The 27,781-nt window shown below is 34.4% G+C and overlaps 1 protein-coding gene and 1 long non-coding RNA gene across 6 annotated transcripts; one reads left to right on the plus strand and one right to left on the minus strand.

Moving 5' to 3' along the window:
* Nucleotides 1-848: 848 nt before the first annotated feature.
* Nucleotides 849-4,482, plus strand: LOC148195477 (uncharacterized). 2 transcript variants are annotated; one of them, XR_015781078.1, is made up of 2 exons: nucleotides 849-1,298; nucleotides 1,821-4,482. It is a non-coding gene; the product is annotated as an uncharacterized LOC148195477 (long non-coding RNA). The 2 variants fall into 2 exon arrangements; XR_015781077.1 differs by having other exon boundaries at nucleotides 849-1,269.
* A 778-nt stretch (nucleotides 4,483-5,260) lies between these two features.
* LOC148195478 (protein SHOOT GRAVITROPISM 6-like) lies at nucleotides 5,261-27,169 on the minus strand. Of its 4 annotated transcripts, XM_088094463.1 has the most exons (20): nucleotides 27,123-27,169; nucleotides 26,830-26,893; nucleotides 26,504-26,607; nucleotides 26,230-26,335; nucleotides 25,130-25,353; nucleotides 24,956-25,046; nucleotides 24,822-24,876; nucleotides 24,579-24,706; nucleotides 18,122-18,379; nucleotides 17,392-17,523; nucleotides 16,828-17,236; nucleotides 16,485-16,563; nucleotides 16,313-16,376; nucleotides 15,987-16,090; nucleotides 15,713-15,818; nucleotides 15,013-15,103; nucleotides 14,884-14,933; nucleotides 14,636-14,763; nucleotides 11,308-11,395; nucleotides 5,261-5,601 (listed from the first exon to the last, which is right to left on the minus strand). In XM_088094463.1, coding segments are annotated over exons 11-17 (525 nt in total). In that variant the 5' UTR covers nucleotides 16,907-17,236; nucleotides 17,392-17,523; nucleotides 18,122-18,379; nucleotides 24,579-24,706; nucleotides 24,822-24,876; nucleotides 24,956-25,046; nucleotides 25,130-25,353; nucleotides 26,230-26,335; nucleotides 26,504-26,607; nucleotides 26,830-26,893; nucleotides 27,123-27,169; the 3' UTR covers nucleotides 5,261-5,601; nucleotides 11,308-11,395; nucleotides 14,636-14,763; nucleotides 14,884-14,931. The 4 variants fall into 4 exon arrangements, with proteins under 4 accessions (XP_087950589.1, XP_087950590.1, XP_087950592.1 ...); XM_088094464.1 differs by lacking the exons at nucleotides 24,579-24,706; nucleotides 24,822-24,876; nucleotides 24,956-25,046; ... (3 more) ...; nucleotides 26,830-26,893; nucleotides 27,123-27,169 and having other exon boundaries at nucleotides 18,122-24,572; XM_088094466.1 differs by lacking the exons at nucleotides 16,828-17,236; nucleotides 17,392-17,523; nucleotides 24,579-24,706; ... (5 more) ...; nucleotides 26,830-26,893; nucleotides 27,123-27,169 and having other exon boundaries at nucleotides 18,122-18,231; nucleotides 18,326-24,572.
* Nucleotides 27,170-27,781: the final 612 nt, after the last annotated feature.

Here is a 27,781-nt window from a genome sequence, read left to right on the forward strand (position 1 = left end):
TTATGGATTTATTATTTTGATTCATTTCATTCAAACAAAATTCCCAAATTAACGTGAAACTTGATTACAATTTTTTGTAACGGAGCTTTTATATTTAAAAGTGAAAATAAAATTGAAACCGGGTCAAGAGGATTCATTTAAAGCTTGAAGACGATGAACATTTTTTGTCTGTTCGTTTTTTCTCTCTCTCACGTTTCAAGTTTTCTCGCTCTCACGTTTCAGGATTTTTTTATCCATTGAAAATCCTTTTGTTTTTCTTCATTTGGTTAGTTATATGAAGAAGAAACCTTGTTTCTGCGTTTCAGTTTTTGGGTCAATTCGTGACCTGTAACTTTTCTTGACGCGTGTCTCCATGTTAATAGCTGGGCTTAGGAAAATTCTCAGCTTTTCCCTTCTACAGAATTGCAGGCGCAATTAATTATTGAACAGTGACTTGCGCCTATTAAGGCAAGGGGTCTTTAACACGTGTATTTATTTGAACTGTTAGATTTGACATGCACACATAATCATATTGATTAAAAAGGGGTTTTTGCAGTCTCTAAACCTATTCTTTTTCTTGGTTTTGTGCGTTGAAAAATTATAAAAAAAGTGAGGGTTAATTTTCTCTACCACGCACAACCATTCTCAAATTATTTTTTTATTATTTTATAGGTCATTTTAATGACCTGACACAACATTATTTCTTAATGCATTGCAGCTTTATTCCTTTTTAGGCAAACTTTAACGAGGGTAATGATATTTTAACAATTGACAACATTTTTTTACACGAGACATTTGTCAAAATATGAGTGGTCTACGTGGAAAATTTTTTTTAAAATGAGAATGACATGGAAAAAGAATTCGGGGAAGGGTTTGAAAGTGAAGAGATTCATTTTCTCTCTTAAGAATTTGAATATGAGGCAAGGTGAGAGAGAACTCAAGCTTAGAGAGAGAAAGCGAACCCTAGAGTGAGTCCCTACCTCCTACCCAGCCAACTTGCCTCTTCCCATAAACGTGTCGGTGCAAGCGTGGTCCACCGGAGTTCCGTGTGATGAAGTGGTGTCCGTTCCGGTGACCAGCAGCGTTGGAAGCTTTGATTGGAACCGCCACCGACAAATACACGTTTTGAGCTACCGCCGTTTACGTCTACTCACCTATACCCAGTCATTGTGGTTCGTCTTCCTTAAAGCGTCGCGATCCTTTGTTTGTCAGAGTGTCGCCGTCGACGTTTACCCACCCACCCATCTTGCTTCGTGCCACCCACCTAGAGGCGTTGGTGTTCATTAAAGTGTTTGTCGGACTATCTTTGTTCATTAAATGTTGGTTTAGTTTGTTTAAATTTGTTAGGGAATTTATGTGTTGTTTTGTTTTTTGGGAATTTTTCAAGGTATGGTTTAGTGTGGGTTGAAGTTGTGTAGAAAATTTAGTGGTTGATGGCGTTTTTGGGTGGAAAGTATGAAGTTTTTTTCTAATTTTTTTGACCATTTACTGGTTTAGTTCTTTCGACACAATTATTATGCCATTTATATACAACTCCATGTCCAAGGGACCATTTTTTGTAAAACTCATGGTTCAGAAACCACAGTGGTAGCAAAGGCAAAATAAGTGGGGACTTTAGGCAAATGTTTTGCACATGAAAGTACAAATACCTTGGTCATTTTTTATCTGAGTACCTTTGAAATAGATTCTTTCCTTGAATCTTCTAGTTAACACAAGAAGCTTTGTTTGTTTTGCTTTTTTATTTTGTGTTCTTATAAGTGCAAGTTTATCTAAATAGAGTCTATACCTTAATTGAAAGGTGACCTTATTTTGAAATAAGATTGATTTATGTTGTGTGGCAGGGACTATGGTAGAAACTTTTGAAGATAACAGGTACAAGTCTGGGTCTAAGAAATCGACACTTAGATTGGTGGATATTATTGGGCTTGGATCTAGGCCTAAATTGGAGAAGAAACTTAAGTTTGCTTTTTATTCACCATAAGCTTTCTAAGTATAGTATTTTATTCTTTGACCATACCTCTCGGTACACACCAAAGTTATTGCAGAGATACAATCACTTCTGTTTTGTTGGGAAGTAAAATGGGTATGTACGATGATAGTCAAGATAATCACGCAATGAGCCTTAGTGCAAATGAATACTCCCAGTTGTGCATACTTATTTTTTTAATTCCAAGTTATCATAAGTCATGTGCATCCTAATGCAATTTTAAATCTCTTCTTGTTTTAGTTATTCTGTTCTGCTGTGTTTCTTTCGTTTGATTGATCTTTGAGTGTTTGAAAAGCTTTGAATCAACCAAATAAGGCAATGAGAACATGTTCTAGCCTTGGTGATACAAGCTGAAGCACTAGAAATCAATTATAGTTTAAATTCTATTTTAAATTGTGAATCTGTTTTTCAGTTGAATTTCTTTGATTCTAGAGCTTTGTACAACTTTGTTTGATGTTGTTGAAGGTTGCAAAAGGTGTAGCAAACCATAACAAGCAATGAAAAGCAATATGCATAGCTTGGTTGCTTAAAACCGTTAGCATTGTGCTGTTTCAGTTTCATTCCAAGCTTTTGACCGTGCTTAAATGTTTGAATTGTGTAATCTGAGTTTGAATCATGCTAAGCTTCATTGTTCTAGCTTAGTTCAGTATAATTAAACTTCCTTGAGTCAATTTCAGTGCTGTTATAGTCTTTGAATCTGTTAAACTTGATTTTCGTGGTGTGTTTGATGAAAAATCTGCATAGTTGAGTCATTACAGGTCATTTTTCGTGCTCCAGTGATTTTGTGATGTTAGAGAGTTTAAACAAGTCCAATTTGATGTCTTAAAACTGTTAGAACAATTCAATTAAAGTCATATTGACCTGTGTGCAATTTAGTGTGTTGAAACCTTCATTTTGAGTGATTTAGGGAACTTGCACAGTGAATTTCAATTGCAGTTTTGTTTTGAGCCAAAATTGAGTTTAAACAAGTGTATTTTGATGATTTGAAACTGTTCAAATGGTTAGTAAACTTGTGCACAAAATCACTTCTAAAACCATTCATTTTGGGTCAATTTTGGGAAGTAAAACGGTGATTTTGAGCAGCAGTCTGGTTTTGTGTCAATTCAAAGTTGAAACATGTTTAAAATCATTAAATAAAGTTGCTTAAGTGGTCAGATTTAATGCAGAACCATTGTTGCATCATTTGAGTCACAAACTACCAAACTTAGAGTCATTTTCTTGGTGTAGAGTTCAAAATTAGGTGTTGTTTTGATGAATTTGCTTTTAAATTCGATTTGGATTGCAGCAAGACATGGTTCAGTGATTTAAAATGGAACTAAATGATTAAAAGAAGTAAAGCAAAGTGCTAAAAAGGATGAAGAACCATGCAACCTAGTCAAATTTTGGTCTTGAAATTGCTGCAAATTGCTAATCTGTTTGGTGACTGTTTTGAATGATTTTAATGGTACTGTGAAGTCCAATTGGACCATTCAAGTTGCAAAACCCTTCCCCTACCAAGGTAGCATCTTAGGAAGTGGAGAGGGAGCAAAATTATGAGTTTAAAGGGGTTGTCCAACAAGCTGAATTTGCACTTTCCACCAGCATAAAACATTGAAATTTGACAACTCCTATAGCCAAATTTGGAAACACAAGCCAAATAGCCAAGTGATGGTGAGATTGAGTATTTATCACCCAAAAGAAAGTTGCTACTGGAGATAAAACGCCTAAAACAAATTAGAAAGAGTGTTTGTGAGGTTACACCTAAAGCAAAATTGTCTTGACTGAGAGAATTTTGTTTGAGTTTCCAAGTTCTGAAAAATCCATTTTGTCAAATCTGAATTGTGCCTTTTTTAGTGAGACTTTTACAGTTTCTAATTTGAAAAGAATTTGAAGTGATAAAAAGGGTTTTGAATTAAATTGTTTGATCAGGTTTACAACTTAAGGTGCAGATTTTAACTTCCTGAAGTTGATCAAAACAGTTTCACCAAGTCTTGATTAGATAATTTTGCTTTTTTTGTACTAGCTAATTTAGTTCTGTTTAGTCTGGAATATTTGGTGGCTATAACAGTGCAGGTCTGTGAAGTCTTAAAGGAAGACTTTGAGTTGATCCTTGATATAGGGAATGTGGAGATCATCAAATATCTTTTTGATTGCATCTCAATTGTTATATCTAAGTTGTTCCAGAGTAGAAAACATGTCTTGCATTAACTAGTTTTGGTCTACAAAAATGTGAAACAACAATGTATAAGGGGTGAAGGATCCAAACAAGCATGGAAGCAACTCAACAAGTTTCAAAGCAGTGCATACATGGAGCAACAATGTAGTGTAGCTTTGGAATTCTAAATTTGTAATTTGTGTTAGATTTAATTTTCTTTTATTTTTCTTGTAAAAGGTCATTTCAAACCAAGTGTTTGGAAGAGTCCTTGATGTAGTTGTAAGCATAAAAAACCATATATTCTTGAACATATCATCCTTGATGTACCAAACTAATATCATCCTTCATATTCAACATAAGCATTTTTTTTAGTTGTACAAAACCAGCTTCAGAAATAACCACATCAGAATGAGTACATAACAAATTACTGCACCAATAAATGTGATAAAATTTATCTTCAAGAACCACTAGATTTGTTCTACATAACGATTTTAGTTGTACAAAACCAGCTTCATAAATAACCACATATGAATGAGTACATAACCAGTTACTGCACCAATAAATGCGATGAAATTTATCATCAAGAACCACTATATTTGCTCTACATAACGAGTTTCATATTAGACCATAAACCCTTAATTTGGATAACCACTTACTTGACTAACTAATATGATCCTTCATATTCAACTTAAGCATTTTTGTAGATGTACAACGTAAGAAATAATCACATAGGAATGAGTAAATAACTAGTTACTGCACCAATAAATATGGTGAAATATATCGTCAAGAACAACTACATTTGTTGTATATAACGACTTCCATACTACACATACTCTTGATTGGATAACCACTTACTGCACCAAAAATAATATGATCCTTTATTCTGCACCAAAACTTGTGAAATCAGCTTTTGACCTACACTTGTGTAATTTGTGTTTCCTTTGTGCAAGATGCACATAATTAATTGCTTTAGTTATTCTACTTTGCTATGATATGATTTAAGTCTTATTCAAGTGCAAGATTGGATGACCACTTATTTTTTATTAATGATTTCGTCAGTTGTACAGAACTAGTTTAATTCATAACCACATATTGCTCAAGGTATAACTAGTTACTGCACCATATTGTCAAGTTTTTTTTTATATGAAAACAACATGATATAAAACTTAGAACATAACATATATTACATAACCACTTAATATAGTAACTGATCCATGAAGCTGACTTTAGTATTTTATAAATTTTACTACAAAACACATGCATGTAAAGACGGACAATATTCCACTGACAATAAAGATAAATCTAAAATACAAAACAGGAAATTATGAAAGTCCTAAAATTTTTCAACATTTAATGTTCTTGTTTGATCCACTGTCTTCAAGTTTTTCGTTGTTGTCAACCGTGGAATGAATTTGTTAAGGATGTCATCAATGGAACGTGTCGAAGGCTTGTTGGTAACAACTTGTAGTGATACAAGTACTAGCTCATCAATTGGAAGCACCTGCAAATACTGACAGTATCAGTGAAAGTTGTCAAAACAAGTTAACAACAGGAATCAAAACATGGCAATATTATTAAATTTAGATGGCCATACAAGTTATCAACAGGAATCAAAACACATTAACCAGAATCAATTGAAACAACACAACATATATACTTCCAATTTCCAATCCACAAATATAGCTCAATTATTATCTCTGCAGAACTTAAAAGCATCAAACATAAATTTAAGCAGCCCATCCTCTTGCTTCCTTTTACTCATTTCATAACTCAAAACACCTAGTAGTTATACAATGGTTATTAGTCAATTCTTACCACATCTACAAGTCTAATAAAAGTTATAATTAACCATGTTTTAACTTTTATAATTTATGCACTATCAACACCACCTAAACACCACCACTCTTATCTTAGTACATCCTGAACTTGTTTCTATAAAAAGATTCACATACTAGATATTGAAGTAATAATTAAGAAAAAGAAGTTTAAAAATAGCACTAATGAAGTCAGGAATGTTCAAGCCATTAGAGAAACGACCGGTGGCTCTTCCTGTTAGGTAGTCAATGCCATAAGGAGGAGCATCAGCTCCAGCTATAGTTGACAAATAATTGTTGTTGACATTATCTACACTAGACTATGATCAATATCTAAACATTGACATTAGACTATGATCAATTCCACCTTCAAACCAAAATATTTAGTACAAATTTCAATAACATTGTGTGTGACAGTGTGGATGCTTTTTCATCCTTTTGAAAGCTTTAACTATTTTTAAGTATGAAATGCTTCTTATTCTGTTGAAAGCTTTAACTATTTTTCAGCCTTGGCACTGCCCATAAAACATCATCTTGAAGCTATATAAAGTAAATTCTTATTCATCATTACTCGTTATTGTTAAATTTATATTTCCCAGTTCATACATGTAATCTAATTTATAACACCACAAAACATGAAACCATTCTTCCAGGTCATAATAATCTCAAATACTAATACCCAACTACAATTCTTGTAATATTCATTATCTCCATTATCAAAAATCTTTTTTTTTTAAAACAAACTATCATTCCAATCCCAAGTACAACCAAGAACATAGAAGAAATGATCATAGTGCTATCATCCAAGCAATTAAACATTCAAATCAAAGTATCTCTTCGTACCTTTTTCGATGTCTCCCCTTACTCAAAAATCCTACTTTCCCTTTTCATCTTTGTCTCCCAATTCTAACATCTCCTCTCTGATACACCACCACTCCCTCTCTCGGTGTTTCTCACTACCTCAACTACCAATAGCAGGTATTGCCAACTAAACCTAGAGTGAACTTTAAAAAAACGTACAAAGAAAATAAAATCACCAAAATTGGCATGCTCCAAAACCAGGTAGCCAAGATTTTCACGTCCATGCTGATAGAAATCTCCAATTTTACCATCATTCAAAATGTTAGCCTACTAATAACACCAATTTATCTTAAAATGTTTTTTTTGGCCAAGGTCTCTTTAAAATTCAAGAAACCACAAGATGCACATGTCCTTTAAAAATCAAATGGTCTAGCAAAATTAGGCAGATATAGTGTTTGCAATTGGGAGACATATGGCACAATCATCAAGCATTATTAATTTGTGTCAAGTTCATGGAACAAAGCTGCATTCTTGGTATCTTTATGAAGGTCTTCCATCAACCGGTCCAGCATGTACCCTGCCCTTGGTAAAAACCTTCTATCAACAGGTCCGACATGTAAGCTGCCTTTTTATTTGTCCTCTAGTAAAGTGAATTTCGATTTTGAAAGCCTTCATCCAAATCTCCTCTTATGGATAATTTGAAACCATTCAATTTCCACCAAATTATTTGTCCATATGGACAATGAAAGAGGGGAGGGACAGGTCCGACATGTAAGCTGCCTTTTTATTTGTCCTCTAGTAAAGTGAATTTCGATTTTGAAAGCCTTCATCCAAATCTCCTCTTATGGATAATTTGAAACCATTCAATTTCCACCAAATTATTTGTCCATATGGACAATGAAAGAGGGGAGGGACAGCCACATTTCAAACCTTGAATCACTATTTCTTGAACCATCTATTAGATGAAGACCGAGGAATGGTGCTTATCTATCAAAAGAAAAATCATGTCAACCAGCTTAACCTCCAATCCCCCAAAAATCAGACAAACTTTTATTTTAGGAAATCATCTTTCAAATTAAAATAAACATAGTCATGGTCACCTTCATCTTCCTTACCTCTCTTAGTGCATAGCACAGTAAAACAAATCATTCGAATGTTAAGGGAACACAATTTATCAAACCTTCTAATCTTGAACTATCTTGTCTGGATCTTAAACTGATCATGGCCAATGCAGCATCATAGATAACATTCATATTACGTGCCAGTCAAATAAAGTAAATTCTAGCAAAAGTAGGCAGATATAGAATGTTTGCAATTGGGACACATATCCCACACTGTTCAAGGATTATTAATCTGTATCAAGATCACAGAACAAAGCTGCCTTCTTGTTATCTCTATGAGGGTTAGAAGGTTTGCTAATTGGTGTTACCAAAACTGTGATGGTAAAAACCTTCTATCAACAGGTCCAGCATGTAAGCTGCCTTTTTTTGTGCTCTAGTAAAGTGAATTTCGATTTTGAAAGCCTTCATTCAAATCTTCTCTCATGGATAACTTGAAACCATTCAATTTCCACCAAATTATTTGTCCATATAGACAATGAGAGGGGGGAGGGACAACCACGTTTCAAACAATGAATCACTATTTGTTCAACCATCTATTAGATGAACACCCAGTAATGATGCTTATCTATCAAAAAATATTATGTCAACCAGCTTAACATCCAATCCCCCAAAAATAAGACAAGCTTTAATTTTAGGAAATCATCTTTCAAATTAAAATAAACATAGTCATGGTCACCTTCAACTTCCTTACCTCTCTTAGTGCAAAGGTCAGTAAAATAAATAAATCGAATGTTAAGGGAACACCAATTATCAAACATTCTAATCCTCAACTCTCTTGTCTGGCTTTTAAACTGATCATGGCCAATGCAGAATCACAGATAACATCTATATTACATGCCAGTCAGATAAATTAAATTCTAGCAAAAGTAGGCAGATATAGAATGTTTGCAATAGGAACACATATGTCACACTGTTCAAGGATTATTAATCTGTGTCAAGTTCATGGAACAAAGCTGCCTTCTTGTTATCTCTAATACGGTTAGAAGGTTTGCTAATTGGTGTTACCCAAACTATGAAGGTAAAAACCTTTTATCAACAGGTCCAGCATGTAAGCTGCCTTTTTTTTGTGCACTAGTAAAGGGAATTTCGATTTTGAAAGCCTTCATCCAAATCTTCCCACATGGATAATTTGAAACCATTCAATTTCCACCAAATTATTTGTCCATACGGACAATGAGAGAGGGGAGGGACAGCCACATTTCAAACCTTGAAGCACTATTTGTTCAACCATCTATTAGATGAACACCCAAGAATGATGCTTATCTATCAAAATATTATGTCAACCAGCTTAACATCCAATCCCAAAAAATAAGACAAGCTTTTATATTAGGAAATCATCTTTCAAATTAAAATAAACATAGTCATTGTCACCTTCAGCTTCCTTAGCTCTCTTAGTGCAGACGACAGTAAAACAAATCAATCGAATGTTAAGGGAACACTAATTATCAAACCTTCTAATCCTCAACTCTCTTGTCTAGATCTTAAACTGATCATGACCAATGCAGCATCACAAATAACATCCATATTACGAGCCAGACAGATAAATTAAATTCTAGCAAAACTAGGCAGATATATAGAATGGGTGCAATTGGGACACATATGCCACACTGCTCAAGGATTATTAATCTGTGTCAAGTTCATGGAACAAGGCTGTCTTCTTGTTATCTCTATGAGGGCTAAAAGGTTTGCTAATTGGTGTTACCCAAACTTTGAAGGTAAAAACCTTCTATCAACAGGTCCAGCATGTAAGCTGCTTTTTTTGTGCTCTAGAAAAGTGAATTTCGATTTTGAAAGCCTTTATCCAAATCTTACCTCATTGATAAGTTGAAACCATTTAATTTCCACCAAATTAATTATCCATATGGACAATGAGAGGGGGGAGGGACAGCCACATTTCAAACCTTGAATCACTATTTGTTCAACCATCTATTAGATGAACACCCAGGAATGATGCTTATGTATCAAAAAATATTATGTCAACCAGCTTAAAATCCAATCCACAAAAATAAGACAAGCTTATATTTTAGGAAATCACCTTTCAAATTAAAATAAACATTGTCATGGTCACCTTCAGCTTCCTTACCACTCCTAGTGCAGAGCACAGTAAAACAAATCAATAGAATGTTAAGGGAAAAACAATTATCAAACCTTCTAATCCTCAACTTTCTTGTCTGGATCAAAAACTGATCATGGCCAATGCAGCATCACAGATAACGTCCATATTACGTGCCAGTCGGATAAATTAAATTCTAGCAACAGTATGCAGATATAGAATGTTTGCAATTGGGACACATATGCCACACTGTTCAAGGATTATTAATATGTGTCAAGATCACGGAACAAATCTGCCTTCTTGTTATCTCTATGAGGGTTAGAAGGTTTGCTAATTGGTGTTACCCAAACTGTGATGGTAAAAACCTTCTATCAACAGGTCCAGCATGTAAGCTGCCTTTTTTTGTGCTCTAGTAAAGTGAATTTCGATTTTGAAAGCCTTCATTCAAATCTTCTCTCATTGATAATTTGAAACCATTCAATTTCCACCCAATTATTTGTTCATATGGACAATACGAGGGGGGAGGGACAGCCACATTTCAAACCTTGAATCACTATTTGATCACCATTTATAAGATGAACACCCAAGAATGATGCTTATCTATCAAAAAATATTATGTCAACCAGCCTAACATCCAATCCCCCAAAAATAAGACAAGCTTTTATTTTTGGAAATCATGTTTCAAATTAAAATAAACATTGTCATCGTCACCTTCAGCTTCCTTACCTCTCTTAGTGCAGAGGACAATAAAACCAATCAATAGAGTGTTAAGGGAAAACCAATTATCAAACCTTCTAATCCTCAATTTTCTTGTCTGGATCTTAAACTGATCATGGCCAATGCAGCATCACAGATAACATGCACATTACGTGCCAGTCAGATAAATTAAATTCTAGCAAAAGTAGGGCGATATAAAATGTTTCCAATTGGGACAAATGCCACACTGTTCAACGATTATTAATCTGTGTCGAGTTGATGGAACAAAGTTGCCTTCTTGTTATCTCTATGAGGGTTAGAAGGTTTGGTAATTGGTGTTACCCAAACTGTGAAGGTAAAAACCTTCTATCAACAGGTCTAGCCATGCTGCTTTTTTTTGTGCTCTAGTAAAGTGAATTTCGATTTTGAAAGCCTTCATCTAAATCTCCCATCATTGATAATTTGAAACCATTCAATTTCCACCAAATTATTTGTTCATATGGACAATGAGAGGGGGGAGGGACAACCACCTTTCAAACCTTGAATCACTATTTGTTTAACCATCTATTAGATGAACACCCAGGAATGATGCTTATCTATCAAAAAATATTATGTGCACCAGCTTACCATCCAATCCCCCAAAAATAAGACAAGCTTTTATTTTAGAAAATAATCTTTCAAATTAAAATAAACATAGTCATGGTCACCTTGAGATTCCTTACCTTTCTTAGTGCAGAGGATAGTAAAAAAAATCAATCGAATGTGAACGGAACACCAATTATCAAATCTTCTAATCCTCCGCTCTCTTGTCTGGATCTTAAACGGATCATGGCCAATGCAGCATCACATATAACACCCATATTACGTGTCAGTCAGATAAATTAAAATCTAGCAAAAGTATGCAGATATAGAATGTTTGCAATTGGGACACATATGTCACACTGTTCAAGGATTATTAATCTGTGTCAAGATCACGGAACTAAGCTGCCTTCTTGTTATCTCTGAGGGTTAGAAGGTTTGCTAAATGTTGTTACCCAAACTGTGATGGTAACACCATTTATAAGATGAACACCCAAGAATGATGCTTATCTATGAAAAAATATTATGTCAACCAGCTTAACATCCAATCCCCCAAAAATAAGACAAGCTTTTATTTTTGGAAATCATGTTTCAAATTAAAATAAACATTGTCATGGTCACCTTCAGCTTCCTTACCTCTCTTAGTGCAGAGGACAGCAAAACCAATCAATCGAATGTTAAGGTAAAACCACTTATCAAACCTTCTAAGCCTCAATTTTCTTGTCTGGATCTTAAACTGATCATGGATAATGCAGCATCACAGATAACATACAGATTACGTGCCAGTCAGATAAATTCAATTCTAGCAAAAGTAGGCAGATATAAAATATTTGCAATTGGGACACATGCCACACTTTTCAAGGATTATTAATCTGTGTCAAGTTGATGGAACAAAGTTGCCTTCTTGTTATCTCTATGAGGGTTAGAAGGTTTGGTAATTGGTGTTACCCAAACTGTGAAGGTAAAAACCTTTTATCAACAGGTCCAGCCATGCTGCCTTATTTTTGTGCACTAGTAAAGTGAATTTCAATTTTGAAAGCCTTCATCTAAATCTTCCCTCATTGATAATTTGAAACCATTCAATTTCCACGAAATTATTTGTTCATATGGACAATAAGAGGGGGCAGGGAAACCCACATTTCAAACCTTGAATCACTATTTGTTTAACCATCTATTAGATGAACACCAGGAATGATGCTTATCTATCAACAAATATTACGTCCACCAGCTTACCATCCAATCCCCCAAAAATAAGACAAGCTTTTATTTTAGAAAATAATCTTTCAAATTAAAATGAACATAGTCATGGTCACCTTCAGCTTCCTTACCTTTCTGAGTGCAGAGGACAGTAAAACAAATCAATCGAATGTGAACACAACACCAATGATCAAACCTTCTAATCCTCAACTCCTATGTCTGGATCTTAAACTGATCATGGCCAATGCAGCATCATATATTACATCCATATTACGAGTCAGTCACATAAATTTAATTATAGCATAAGTAGGCAGATATAAAATGTTTGCAATTGGGACACATATGCCACACTGTTTAAGGATTATTAACCTGTCATGTTCATGGAACAAACCTTCCTTCTTGTTATCTCTGAGGGTTAGAAGGTTTCCTAATTGGTTTTACCCAAACTGTGAAGGTAAAAACCATTTATCAATAGGTCCAACATGTAAACTGCCTTTTTTTTGTGCTCTAGGAAAGTGAATTTCGATTTTGAAAGCTTTCATCCAAATCTGCTCACATGGATAATTTGAAACCATTTTATTTCCACCAAATTATTTGTCCATACGGACATTGAGAGGGGGGAGGGACAACCACATTTTAAACCTTGAATCACTATTTGTTCAACAATCTATTAGATGAACACAAAGGAATGATGCTTATCTATCCAAAAATATTATGTCAACCAGCTTAACATCCAATCCCCAAAAATAAGACAAGCTTTTATGTTAGGAAATCATATTTCAAATTGAAATAAACATAGTCATGGTCACCTTGAGATTCCTTACCTTTCTTAGTGCAAAGGACAGTAAAACAAATCAATCGAATGTGAAGGGACCACCAATGATCAAACCTTATAATCCTCAACTCCTATGTCTGGATCTTAAAATGATCATGGCCAATGTAGCATCACAGATAACATCCATATTACGTGCCAGTCAGTTAAATTAAATTCTAGCAAAAGTAGGCAGATATAGAATGTTTGCAATTGGGACACATATGCCACGCTGTTCAAGGATTATTAATCTGTGTCATGTTCATGGAACAAAGCTGCCTTCTTGTTATCTCTATGAGGGTTAGAAGGTTTGCTAATTGGTGTTACCCAAACTGTGAAGGTAAAAACCTTTTATCAACAGGTCCAGCATGTAAGCTGCCGTTTTTTTGTGCTCTAGGAAAGTGAATTTCGATTTTGAAAGCCTTCATCCAAATCTTCTCACATGGATAATTTGAAACCATTCAATTTCCACCAAATTGTTTGTCCATACGGACAATGAGAGGGGGGAGGGACAACCACATTTCAAACCTCGAATCACTATTTGTTCAAGGATCTATTAGATGAACACCAAGGAATGATGCTTATCTATCAAAAAATATTATGTCAACCAGCTTAACATCCAATCCGCAAAAATAAGACAAGCTTTTATGTTAGGAAATCATATTTGAAATTAAAATAAACATAGTCATGGTCACCTTCACCTTCCTTACCTCTCTTAGTGCACAGGACAGTAAAACAAATCGATCGAATGTTAAGGGAACACCAATTATCAAACCTTCTAATCCTCCACTCTCTTGTCTGGATCTTAAACTGATCATGGCCAATGCAGCATCACAGATAAAATACATATTACGTGTCAGTCAGATAAATAAAAATCTAGCAACAGTATGCAGATATAGAATGTTTGTAATTGGGACACATATGCCACACTGTTCAAGGATTATTAATCTGTGTCAAGATCATGGAACAAAGTTGTCTTCTTGTTATCTCTATGAGGGTTAGAAGCTTTGCTAATTGGTGTTACCAAAACTGTGATGGTAAAAACCTTCTATCAACAGGTCCAGCATGTAAGCTGCCTTTTTTTTGTGCTCTAGTAAAGTGAATTTCGATTTTGAAAGCCTTCATCCAAATCTTCTCTCATTGAAACCATTCAATTTCCACCAAATTATTTGTCCATATGGACAATGAAAGGGGGGAGGGAAAGCCACATTTCAAACCTTGAATCACTATTTGTTCAACCGTCTGTTAGATGAACACCCAGGAATGATGCTTATATATCAAAAAATATTATGTCAACCAGCTTAACATCCAATCCCCCAAAAACCAAACAAGCTTTTATTTTAGGAAAACATCTTTCAAATTAAAATAAACATAGTCATGGTCACCTTAAGCTTCCTTACCTCTCTTACTATCACTACTGCAGCTAGCTACTCACTTGTGCAAGAAAACAGAAAACGAAGCACCTTAGGGGATATAAGCTCAGCGGTAGCAATCTTAGCAAGATTCGCCATGAAAGCAGAATCAAGTCTCTTGGGTCAAGAGACTGAACGCCGAATGCCATCACTTGGAAAACTCCAGCCATGTTCCCAAACTGCTGAAAGACCAGAAAAGAGAATTAAAATAAATTAAAGAAAGGAATAATCGAGTAAAACCTAAGCAACGAATGTAAAACAAGATAGAGAGAGAAAGATAGAGTAAAAATGCATCTCACGTCCACCACGCGACAGGACGGCACAGCATTCAAAAACACAAAGAGGATTCCTGAGAAAGACACAAAGAATTGTGAGGATGAAATAGGAAGCGAAATTGAAGAAACGCAACGAAAAAAAGAAGTGATTACAGTGGGGCAATGTTCTTGAGAGAGGACATGGAGGCCTCTCTGACGGAGGAAGAGCCATCGGCGAGCATGGAGAGAAGAACATGCACAGCCTCTGCAAGAAAGAGATTAATTGATAATAATTTGTAATTAAATAATAATGAATTTGAATATTCAACACTTATTTACTCAAAAATTCTCTTTATAACTAACTTTCTTTAAAGTAAACCAAGAAACTCAGGATACATGTTTTTTTTCCCCAACCATGTAAGTCAATAAATTTATTATTTGTGAAAATTTATAATTACATGTCAAAAAGCAATAATATATTATTTATTTTTAACTTTTTGTTTTTGAAAGTGCTTATTTATATGATATTTTTAAATAAAATAGAGAGAGGAGTGTTATTCATAAGATTTTTCAATCATTCAAAATACCCTAAATCTCAATGAAAAACATTCAAAAAAAATTAATAAAATTTCTTTCGGTTCAAAAGCTTTTACAGTGTTATATCATAAACTCGAGTAAAACCCTAAATTTTTCCCTTGTAAACAATGAAACCCTAAATTTATTTTCTTTCCCCATACTACTACAAAATAAAAAAGGAAAGGTAAAAATTAAATATGAAACAAATTATATACAAATTAATGATATGAAAAAAATTAAATACAAATTTCTAACATACCATGAAACGTTTTAAACAAGAACATTATAGTATTCATACCTCAAAATCAAGCATAGGAGGACCACTTTCGGACAACAAAGAGGCATTTAGCAGATTGTGGAGACTGCATGTACCCAAAAAAGCTATATCTTGATCTTTTTTATACCTGACATAAATAGATATGAATGTGAATCCATCTGATAATACTAGTTGATATTTTAAGTGTCTTCATATTTTAATCTAGTGAGAAATCACACATTAAATAGAAAAGAAAACGAATTAAATATGAACAATACATAACTAAAATATAAAATGCTTTAAAGACCATACTTACAAGTCCAATATTGTAGGGATAAGCCCTGGTAGGGCAGTCTTTAACTGTGCCCGTGTTATGACACCTACCATCTGCCCCAGTGCTTCTACAGATGCCACACGAACCTAAAACGAAACAAGTTTAAATAAGAAAAAGATCAAAAACAATCAAGTAAAAAAGTCATAAATTATACACTAAAATACTCATCTATGTTCATCAACCACAAACAGAACATGTTCAGAAACTTAACTTTTATAGATGTATCAGCAAAAAAGGATCCAGAAAATTATAAAGACTCCTATAAGGAGCAGAATGCAAGAACAAAAGTAAAGAAAAATAGTAGTGACCTTAAGGTCTCTTGAAGCTGCCCAAACTCTCAACAAAAGCTCAAAAGCTGAAATTAGAAATGACCTGCACTACATAAAGAATTAGAGATATTTCTCACCTGCAGATAAGAAATAAAGGGAACAAGATGTGTTGAATCAGAAAATAAACAAGAAGACTGTATATTGATCTCACATGACATCAGCATCTTGAGGAAAATGTGAAGGAAAGTCTATACTATACTGCCAAGACGCTTGACACCAACACTTGAATGCTGAAAAAAATTATAAATTATGAGTTAACTGGATCAGATTACCAGTAACAATAACATCTTTGAGCAATGTTAGCCAAAAATCATCCTCCCCCGTTCGCCTACCTTAAAAAAATGAAAGCTCAACACAAAAGGATCATAAATTTTAAAAATTTATATTTTAAAACAATTTAAAAATATTTCAATGATGTATCAGCCATAATATAACACACTACCCACTAAACCTAGAGTGAACTTTAGAAAAACGTACAAAGAAAATAAAATCACCAATATTGGCATGCTCCAAAACCAGGTAGCCAAGATTTTCACGTCCATGCTGATAGAAATCTCCAATTTTAACATCCATTCAAAATGTTAGCCTACTAAAAACACCAATTTATCTTAAAATGTTTTCCTTTGGCCAATGTCTCTTTAAAATTCCAGAAACCAAAAGATCCACATGTCCTTTAAAAATCAAATGATCTAAAACTACAAAAGTTCCAACAAACCTTGCCAAATTAATCAAAATCCCAAACTCAAACCATCATACAACTTACAACTTCTCTTTAGCTCCTTCCTCGTTAACTTCTGAATTCTAGCAGTAATCATGATTTCTCACATGAGTCAAATAACCAGTTCGGACACCATAGGCCTAGCCATAAACATTTTCTTTGATAGAAATGTTCTTTAATACCTTCTGTACCAACCAACAATATAAGAATGATATAAACATAGACAAAGAATAAATTAGCTCTCCTTATTCCTTAATTTTGTTAGTTCCAACTATGTAGTAACACTTTTGAAGTTCATAGTGATCATATTGACCAAACTCCAGCTTATGCACTGACTTACTTTAATCATCTGACGACAGCTGGCATCAGTGTGTCTAAAATCATCAACAGGTCCAGCATGTGATGCCTTTTTTTTCGGGTCCTCTAGTAAAGTGAATTTCAATTTTGACAACCTTCATCCAAATCTTCTGTCCTGGCAAATTTGAAACCATTCAATTTCCAGCAAATTATTTGTCCATGTGGAAAATAAATTGGGGGAGGGATAGCTTCATTTCGAACCTTGAATCACTTTTTGTTCAACCATCTATTAAATGAAGACCCAGGAATTATGCTTATCTCTCAAAAAAAATTATGTCAACAAGCTTAACATCCAATCCCACAAAAATCAGACAAGCTATTTTTTTTAGGAAATCATCTTTCAAATTAAAATCAAAATAGTCACGGTCACCTTAAGCTTCCTTATCATCTATTAAATCATCTAACAAATTAAAATCACACAATAAAACAAATCAATCAAATGTGAACATAACACCGATTATCAACCCTTCTAATCCTCAACATTCTTGTCTGGATCTTATATGGACCATGGTCAATGCAGCATCAAAGATAACATCCATATTACGTGCCAATCAGCTAAATTAATTTCTAGCAAAATTAGGCAGACATAGTGTTTGCAATTGGGAGACATATGCCACAATCATCAAGCATTATTAATTTGTGTCAAGTTCATGGAACAAAGCTGCGTTCTTGGTATCTTTATGAGGGTTAGAAGGATTGGTAACTGGTCTTACCCAAATTGTGAAGGTAAAAACCTTCCATCAACCGGTCCAGCATGTAACCTGCCCTTTTTTTCTTGTCCTCTAGTAATGTGAATTTCAATTTTGACAAGCTTCATCCATATCTTCCCTCATGACAAACATGAAACCATTCCATTACAAGCAAATTATTTGTCCAAGTGGAAAATGAAAGGGGGGAGGGACAACTACATTTCAAACCTTGAATCACTATTTTTTTCAACCATCTATTAGATGAAGACCCAGGAATGGTGCCTATAAATCAAAAAAATATTATGTCAACCAGCTTAACATCCAATCCTCCAAATATCAGAAAAGCTTTTATTTTAGGAAATCATCTTTCAAATTAAAATAAACATAGTCAAGGTCACCTTAGGCTTCCTTACCTCTCTTACTGCAAAGGACAGTAAAACATATCAATCAAATGTTAAGGCAACACCAATTATCAAACCTACTAATCCTCGACTGTCTTGTCTGGATAAAAAATTGACCATGGCCAATGCAGCAACACAGATAACATCCATATTAAGTGCCAGTCAGATAAATTAAATTCTAGCAAAAGTAGGCAGATATAGAATGTTTGCAATTGGGACACATGCCACACTGTTCGAGGATTATTAATTTGTGTCAAGTTCATGAAACAAAACTGCCTTCTTGTTATCTTTATGAGGGTTAGAAGGTTTGCTAATTGGTGTTACCCAAACATTGAAGGTAAAAACCATCTATCAACATGTCCAACATGTAAGCTGCCTTTTTTTTTTCCTCTAGTAAAGTGAATTTCGATTTTGAAAGCCTTCATCGAAATCTTCTCTCATGGATAATTTGAAACAATTCAATTTCCACCAAATTATTTGTCCATATGGACAATGAAAGGGGGAGGGACAGCCACATTTCAAACCTTGGATGACTATTTGTTGAACCATCTATTAGATGAAGATCGAGGAATGGTGCTTATCTATCAAAAGAAAAACTATATCAACCAGCTTAACATCCAATCCCCAAAAATAAGACAAGCTTTTAATTTAGGAAATCATCTTTCAAATTAAAATAAACATAGTCATGGTCACCTTAAGCTTCCTTACCTCTCTTAGTGCAGAGGACAGTAAAACAAATCAATCGAATGTTAAGGGAACACCAATTATCAAACCTACTAATCCTCTACACTCTTGTCTGGATAAAAAATTGACCATGGCAAATGCAGGAACACAGATAACATCCATATTAAGTCAGTCAGATAAATTAAATTCTAGCAAAACTAGGCAGATAGAGAAGGTTTGCAATTGGGAGACATATGCCACACTGATCGAGGATTATTTATGTGTCAAGTTCATGGAACAAAGTTGCCTTCTTGTTATCTCTATGAGGGTTAGAAGGTTTGCTAATTGGTGTTACCCAAACTGTGAAGGTAAAAACCTTCTATCAACCGGTCCAACATGTAAGCTGCCTTTTATTTTGTTCTCTAAGATTTTGAAAGCCTTCAGCCAAATCTTCTCTCAGGGATAATATGAAACCATTCAATTTCCATCAAATTATTTGTCCATATGGACAATAATGGGAGGGGGGAGGGACAGCCACATTTCAAACCTTGAATCACTATTTGTTCAACCATCTATTAGATGAACACCCAAGAATGATGCTTATCTATCAAAAAATATTATGACAACCAGCTGAACATCCAATCCCCCAAAAATAAGACAAGCTATTAATTCAGGAAATCATCTTTCAAATTAAAATAAACATAGTCATGGTCACCTACAGCTTCCTTGCTTCTCGTTGTGCAGAGGACAGTAAAACAATTTTAATCAAATGTTAAGGGAACACTAATTATCAAACCTTCTAATCCTCAACTCTCTTGTCTGGATCTTAAACTGATCATGACCAATGCAGCATCACAAATAACATCCATATTACGAGCCAGTCAGATAAATTAAATTCTAGCAAAACTAGGCAGATATATAGAATGGGTGCAATTGGCACACATATGCCACACTGCTCAAGGATTATTAATCTGTGTCAAGTTCATGGAACAAGGCTGTCTTCTTGTTATCTCTATGAGGGCTAAAAGGTTTGCTAATTGGTGTTACCCAAACTCTGAAGGTAAAAACCTTCTATCAACAGGTCCATCATGTAAGCTGCCTTTTTTTTTGCTCTAATAAAGTGAATTTCGATTTTGAAAGCCTTCATTCGAATCTTCTCTCATTGATAATTTGAAACCATTCAATTTCCACCAAATTATTTGTCCAGATGGAAAATAAGAGGGGGGAGGGACAACCACATTTCAAACCTTGAATCACTATTTGATCAACCATTTATAAGATGAACACCCAAGAATGATGCTTATCTATGAAAAAATATTATGTCAACCAGCTTAACATCCAATCCCCCAAAAATAAGACAAGCTTTTATTTTTGGAAATCATGTTTCAAATTAAAATAAACATTGTCATGGTCACCTTCAGCTTCCTTACCTCTCTTAGTGCAGAGGACAGCAAAACCAATCAATCGAATGTTAAGGTAAAACCACTTATCAAACCTTCTAATCCTCAATTTTCTTGCCTGGATCTTAAACTGATCATTGCCAATGCAGCATCATATATTACATCCATATTACGTGTCAGTCAGATAAATTAAATTATAGCAAAAGTAGGCAGATATAAAATGTTTGCAATTGGGACACATATGCCACACTGTTCAAGGATTATTAACCTGTCATATTCATGGAACAAACCTGTCTTCTTGTAATCTCTGAGGGTTAGAAGGTTTGCTAATTGGTTTTACCCAAACTGTGAAGCTTACCAGCTTACCATCCAATCCCCCAAAAATAAGACAAGCTTTTATTTTAGAAAATAATCTTTCAAATTAAAATAAACATAGTCATGGTCACCTTCAGCTTCCTTACCTTTCTGAGTGCAGAGGACAGTAAAACAAATCAATCGAATGTGAACACAACACCAATGATCAAACCTTCTAATCCTCAACTCCTATGTCTGGATCTTAAACTGATCATGGCCAATGCAGCATCATATATTACATCCATATTACGTGTCAGTCAGATAAATTAAATTATAGCAAAAGTAGGCAGATATAAAATGTTTGCAATTGGGACACATATGCCACACTGTTCAAGGATTATTAACCTGTCATATTCATGGAACAAACCTGTCTTCTAGTTATCTCTGAGGGTTAGAAGGTTTGCTAATTGGTTTTACCCAAACTGTGAAGCTAAAAACCATTTATCAATAGGTCCAACATGTAAACTGCCTTTTTTTTGTGCTCTAGGAAAGTGAATTTCGATTTTGAAAGCTTTCATCCAAATCTTCTCACATGGATAATTTGAAACCATTCAATTTCCACCAAATTATTTGTCCATACGGACAATGAGAGGGGGGAGGGACAGCCACATTTTAAACCTTGAATCACTATTTGTTCAACCATCTATTAGATGAACACCAAGGAATGATGCTTATCTATCCAAAAATATTATGTCAACCAGCTTAACATCCAATCCCCAAAAATAAGACAAGCTTTTATGTTAGGAAATCATATTTCAAATTGAAATAAACATAGTCATGGTCACCTTGAGATTCCTTACCTTTCTTAGTGCAAAGGACAGTAAAACAAATCAATCGAATGTGAAGGGAACACCGACGATCAAACCTTATAATCCTCAACTCCTATGTCTGGATCTTAAAATGATCATGGCCAATGTAGCATCACAGATAACATCCATATTACGTGCCAGTCAGTTAAATTAAATTCTAGCAAAAGTAGGCAGATATAGAATGTTTGCAATTGGGACACATATGCCACGCTGTTCAAGGATTATTAATCTGTGTCATGTTCATGGAACAAAGCTGCCTTCTTGTTATCTCTATGAGTGTTAGAAGGTTTGTTAATTGGTGTTACCCAAACTGTGAAGGTAAAAACCTTTTATCAACAGGTCCAGCATGTAAGCTGCCTTTTTTTTGTGCTCTAGGAAAGTGAATTTCGATTTTGAAAGCCTTCATCCAAATCTTCTCACATGGATAATTTGAAACCATTCAATTTCCACCAAATTGTTTGTCCATACGGACAATGAGAGGGGGGAGGGACAGCCACATTTCAAACCTCGAATCACTATTTGTTCAAGGATCTATTAGATGAACACCAAGGAATGATGCTTATCTATCAAAAAATATTATGTCAACCAGCTTAACATCGAATCCCCAAAAATAAGACAAGCTTTTATGTTAGGAAATCATATTTGAAATTAAAATAAACATAGTCATGGTCACCTTCACCTTCCTTACCTCTCTTAGTGCACAGGACAGTAAAACATATCGATCAAATGTTAAGGGAACACCAATTATCAAACCTTCTAATCCTCCACTCTCTTGTCTGGATCTTAAACTGATCATGGCCAATGCAGCATCACAGATAAAATACATATTACGTGTCAGTCAGATAAATAAAAATCTAGCAACAGTATGCAGATATAGAATGTTTGCAATTGGGACACATATGCCACACTGTTCAAGGATTATTAATCTGTGTCAAGATCATGGAACAAAGTTGTCTTCTTGTTATCTATATGAGGGTTAGAAGGTTTGCTAAATGGTGTTACCAAAACTGTGATGGTAAAAACCTTCTATCAACAGGTCCAGCATGTAAGCTGCCTTTTTTTTGTGCTCTAGGAAAGTGAATTTCGATTTTGAAAGCCTTCATCCAAATCTTCTCACATGGATAATTTGAAACCATTCAATTTCCACCAAATTATTTGTCCATACGGACAATGAGAGGGTGGAGGGACAATGAGAGGGGGAGGGACCGCCACATTTTAAACCTTGAATCACTATTTGTTCAACCATCTATTAGATGAACATCAAGGAATGATGCTTATCTATCAAAAAATATTATGTCAACCAGCTTAACATCCAATCCCCAAAAATAAGACAAGCTTTTATGTTAGGAAATCATATTTGAAATTAAAATAAACATAGTCATGGTCACCTTCAGCTTCCTTACCTCTCTTAGTGCACAACACAGTAAAACAAATCAATCGAATGTTAAGGGAACACCAATTATCAAACCTTCTAATCCTCCACTCTTTTGTCTGGATCATAGACTGATCATGGCCAACGCAGCATCACAGATAACATCCATATTACGTGTCAGTCAGATAAATTAAAATCTAGCAACAGTATGCAAATATAGAATGTTTGCAATTGGGACACATATGCCACACTGTTCAAGGATTATTAATCTGTGTCAAGATCATGGATTAAAGCTGCCTTCTTGTTATCTCTATGAGGGTTAGAAGGTTTGCTAATTGGTGTTACCAAAACTGTGATGGTAAAAACCTTCTATCAACAGGTCCAGCATGTAAGCTGCCTTTTTTTTGTGCTCTAGTAAAGTGAATTTCGATTTTGAAAGCCTTCATTCAAATCTTCTCTCATTGATAATTTGAAACCATTCAATTTCCACCAAATTATTTGTCCATATGGACAATGAGAGCGGGGAGGGACAACCACATTTCAAACCTTTAATCACTATTTGATCAACCATCTATTAGATGAACACCCAAGAATGATGCTTATCTATCAAAAAATATTATGTCAACCAGCTTAACATCCAATCCCCCAAAAATAAGACAAGCTTTTATTTTAGGAAATCATATTTGAAATTAAAATAAACATAGTCATGGTCACCTTCAGCTTCCTTACCTCTCTTAGTGCACAGGACAATAAAACAAATCAATCGAATGTTAAGGGAACACCAATTATCAAACCTTCTAATCCTCCACTCTCTTGTCTGGATCTTAAACTGATCATGGCCAATGTAGCATCACAGATAACATCCATATTACGGGTCAGTCAGATAAATTAAAATTTAGCAACAATATGCAGATATAGAATGTTTGCAATTGGGACACATATGCCACACTGTTCAAGGATTATTAATCTGTGTCAAGTTCATGGAACAAAGCTGCCTTCTTGTTATCTCTATGAGGGTTAGAAAGTTTGCTAATTGGTGTTACCCAAACTGTGAAGGTAAAAACCTTTTACCAACCGGTCCAGCATGTAAGCTGCCTTTTTTTTGTGCTCTAGTAAAGTGAATTTCGATTTTGAAAGCCTTCATCCAAATCTTCTCTCATTGAAACCATTCAATTTCCACCAAATTATTTGTCCATATGGACAATGAAAGGGGGGAGGGAAAGCCACATTTCAAACCTTGAATCACTATTTGTTCAACCGTCTGTTAGATGAACACCCAGGAATGATGCTTATCTATCAAAAAATATTATGTCAACCAGCTTAACATCCAATCCCCCAAAAACCAAACAAGCTTTTATTTTAGGAAAACATCTTTCAAATTAAAATAAACATAGTCATGGTCACCTTAAGCTTCCTTACCTCTCTTACTATCACTACTGCAGCTAGCTACTCACTTGTGCAAGAAAACAGAAAACGAAGCACCTTAGGGGATATAAGCTCAGCGGTAGCAATCTTAGCAAGATTCGCCATGAAAGCAGAATCAAGTCTCTTGTGTCAAGAGACCGAACGCCGAATGCCATCACTTGGAAAACTCCAGCCATGTTCCCAAACTGCTGAAAGACCAGAAAAGAGAATTAAAATAAATTAAAGAAAGGAATAATCGAGTAAAACCTAAGCAACGAATGTAAAACAAGATAGAGAGAGAAAGATAGAGTAAAAATGCACCTCACGTCCACCACGCGACAGGACGGCACAGCATTCAAAAACACAAAGAGGATTCCTGAGAAAGACACAAAGAATTGTGAGGATGAAATAGGAAGCGAAATTGAAGAAACGCAACGAAAAAAAGAAGTGATTACAGTGGGGCAATGTTCTTGAGAGAGGACATGGAGGCCTCTCTGACGGAGGAAGAGCCATCGGCGAGCATGGAGAGAAGAACATGCACAGCCTCTGCAAGAAAGAGATTAATTGATGATTGATTGAGATTAAAAGAAGAGTGAACGAATGTTCGGAGAAGGAGAAGGAGAACGTACTGGATGCGGGAGTCGAAGTTGAGGAAGCCATGGAATTGGAAGGTGCGACAATCGCGAATGCGAGAACAACATATATAGAGAGAGGAGTGGTATGGTGTGGAGACGTACCTCTAGACGGCAGGACACAGACAATGTTGCGCTGGTTATTTCATGCCTTCCGGAAATTAAATATAGTACTCCTCTCTTCCTTTTCCCATTTAATATTATGGGTTCCGTCCCATCAACTATCAACACAAGAACATTTCTTTACTTCTTTTGTTAGAATTTAAGATGCACTCCTCCTCTTCCCGCGAAAAACAAAATTTTCTAACAGCTAAAATGATTGGAAACTGTCTTTTAACGGCACAACAACCTATGTTACAATTAATTACAATTAATAATAATGTTTATAACATCTTTATTTTAATCAATTTTAAATAATTATGACAAAAATATTTATACTCAAAACCAATCAAAAGTTATTGTTAATATCAATTTAAAACAACTTTCATAAATCTAAAACCTATTATAGATAATAATTTGTAATTAAATAATAATGAATTTGAATATTCAACACTTATTTACTCAAAAATTCTCTTTATAACTAACTTTCTTTAAAGTAAACCAAGAAACTCAGGATACATGTTTTTTTTCCCCAACCATGTAAGTCAATAAATTTATTATTTGTGAAAATTTATAATTACATGTCAAAAAGCAATAATATATTATTTATTTTTAACTTTTTGTTTTTGAAAGTGCTTATTTATATGATATTTTTAAATAAAATAGAGAGAGGAGTGTTATTCATAAGATTTTTCAATCATTCAAAATACCCTAAATCTCAATGAAAAACATTCAAAAAAAATTAATAAAATTTCTTTCGGTTCAAAAGCTTTTACAGTGTTATATCATAAACTCGAGTAAAACCCTAAATTTTTCCCTTGTAAACAATGAAACCCTAAATTTATTTTCTTTCCCCATACTACTACAAAATAAAAACGGAAAGGTAAAAATTAAATATGAAACAAATTATATACAAATTAATGATATGAAAAAAATTAAATACAAATTTCTAACATACCATGAAACGTTTTTAAACAAGAACATTATAGTATTCATACCTCAAAATCAAGCATAGGAGGACCACTTTCGGACAACAAAGAGGCATTTAGCAGATTGTGGAGACTGCATGTACCCAAAAAAGCTATATCTTGATCTTTTTTATACCTGACATAAATAGATATGAATGTGAATCCATCTGATAATACTAGTTGATATTTTAAGTGTCTTCATATTTTAATCTAGTGAGAAATCACACATTAAATAGAAAAGAAAACGAATTAAATATGAACAATACATAACTAAAATATAAAATGCTTTAAAGACCATACTTACAAGTCCAATATTGTAGGGATAAGCCCTGGTAGGGCAGTCTTTAACTGTGCCTGTGTTATGACACCTACCATCTGCCCCAGTGCTTCTACAGATGCCACACGAACCTAAAACGAAAGAAGTTTAAATAAGAAAAAGATCAAAAACAATCAAGTAAAAAAGTCATAAATTATACACTAAAATACTCATCTATGTTCATCAACCACAAACAGAACATGTTCAGAAACTTAACTTTTATAGATGTATCAGCAAAAAAGGATCCAGAAAATTATAAAGACTCCTATAAGGAGCAGAATGCAAGAACAAAAGTAAAGAAAAATAGTAGTGACCTTAAGGTCTCTTGAAGCTGCCCAAACTCTCAACAAAAGCTCAAAAGCTGAAATTAGAAATGACCTGCACTACATAAAGAATTAGAGATATTTCTCACCTGCAGATAAGAAATAAAGGGAACAAGATGTGTTGAATCAGAAAATAAACAAGAAGACTGTATATTGATCTCACATGACATCAGCATCTTGAGGAAAATGTGAAGGAAAGTCTATACTATATTGCCAAGACGCTTGACACCAACACTTGAATGCTGAAAAAAATTATAAATTATGAGTTAACTGGATCAGATTACCAGTAACAATAACATCTTTGAGCAATGTTAGCCAAAAATCATCCTCCCCCGTTCGCCTACCATAAAAAAATGAAAGCTCAACACAAAAGGATCATAAATTTTAAAAATTTATATTTTAAAACAATTTAAAAATATTTCAATGATGTACCAGCCATAATATAACACACTACCCACTAAACCTAGAGTGAACTTTAGAAAAACGTACAAAGAAAATAAAATCACCAAAATTGGCATGCTCCAAAACCAGGTAGCCAAGATTTTCACGTCCATGCTGATAGAAATCTCCAATTTTAACATCCATTCAAAATGTTAGCCTACTAATAACACCAATTTATCTTAAAATGTTTTCCTTTGGCCAATGTCTCTTTAAAATTCCAGAAACCACAAGTTGCAGATGTCCTTTAAAAATCTAAAATTGTTCATCACAACTATATTTAAAACATTATGGTTTTCCAATTTTACATTTATCGGTATTACTCTATGCCTTAACATGTCATGGAATTTATAAAAAGGTGAATTTGTAACGTCCCGGCAACTCACAGGGACCCCACAGACCACCACCACTCGCACACTTTCTGGGAAAACTTCCCAGAAGGTCACCCATCCCAGAATTACTCCAGGCTAAGCACGCTTAACCATGGAGTTCTTATGAGTCAGGC

This window comes from Vigna umbellata, chromosome 7 (assembly GCF_029865625.1).
Source record: "Vigna umbellata cultivar VRB3 chromosome 7, Vumbellata_1.0, whole genome shotgun sequence".
NCBI classification, from domain to species: domain Eukaryota; kingdom Viridiplantae; phylum Streptophyta; class Magnoliopsida; order Fabales; family Fabaceae; genus Vigna; species Vigna umbellata.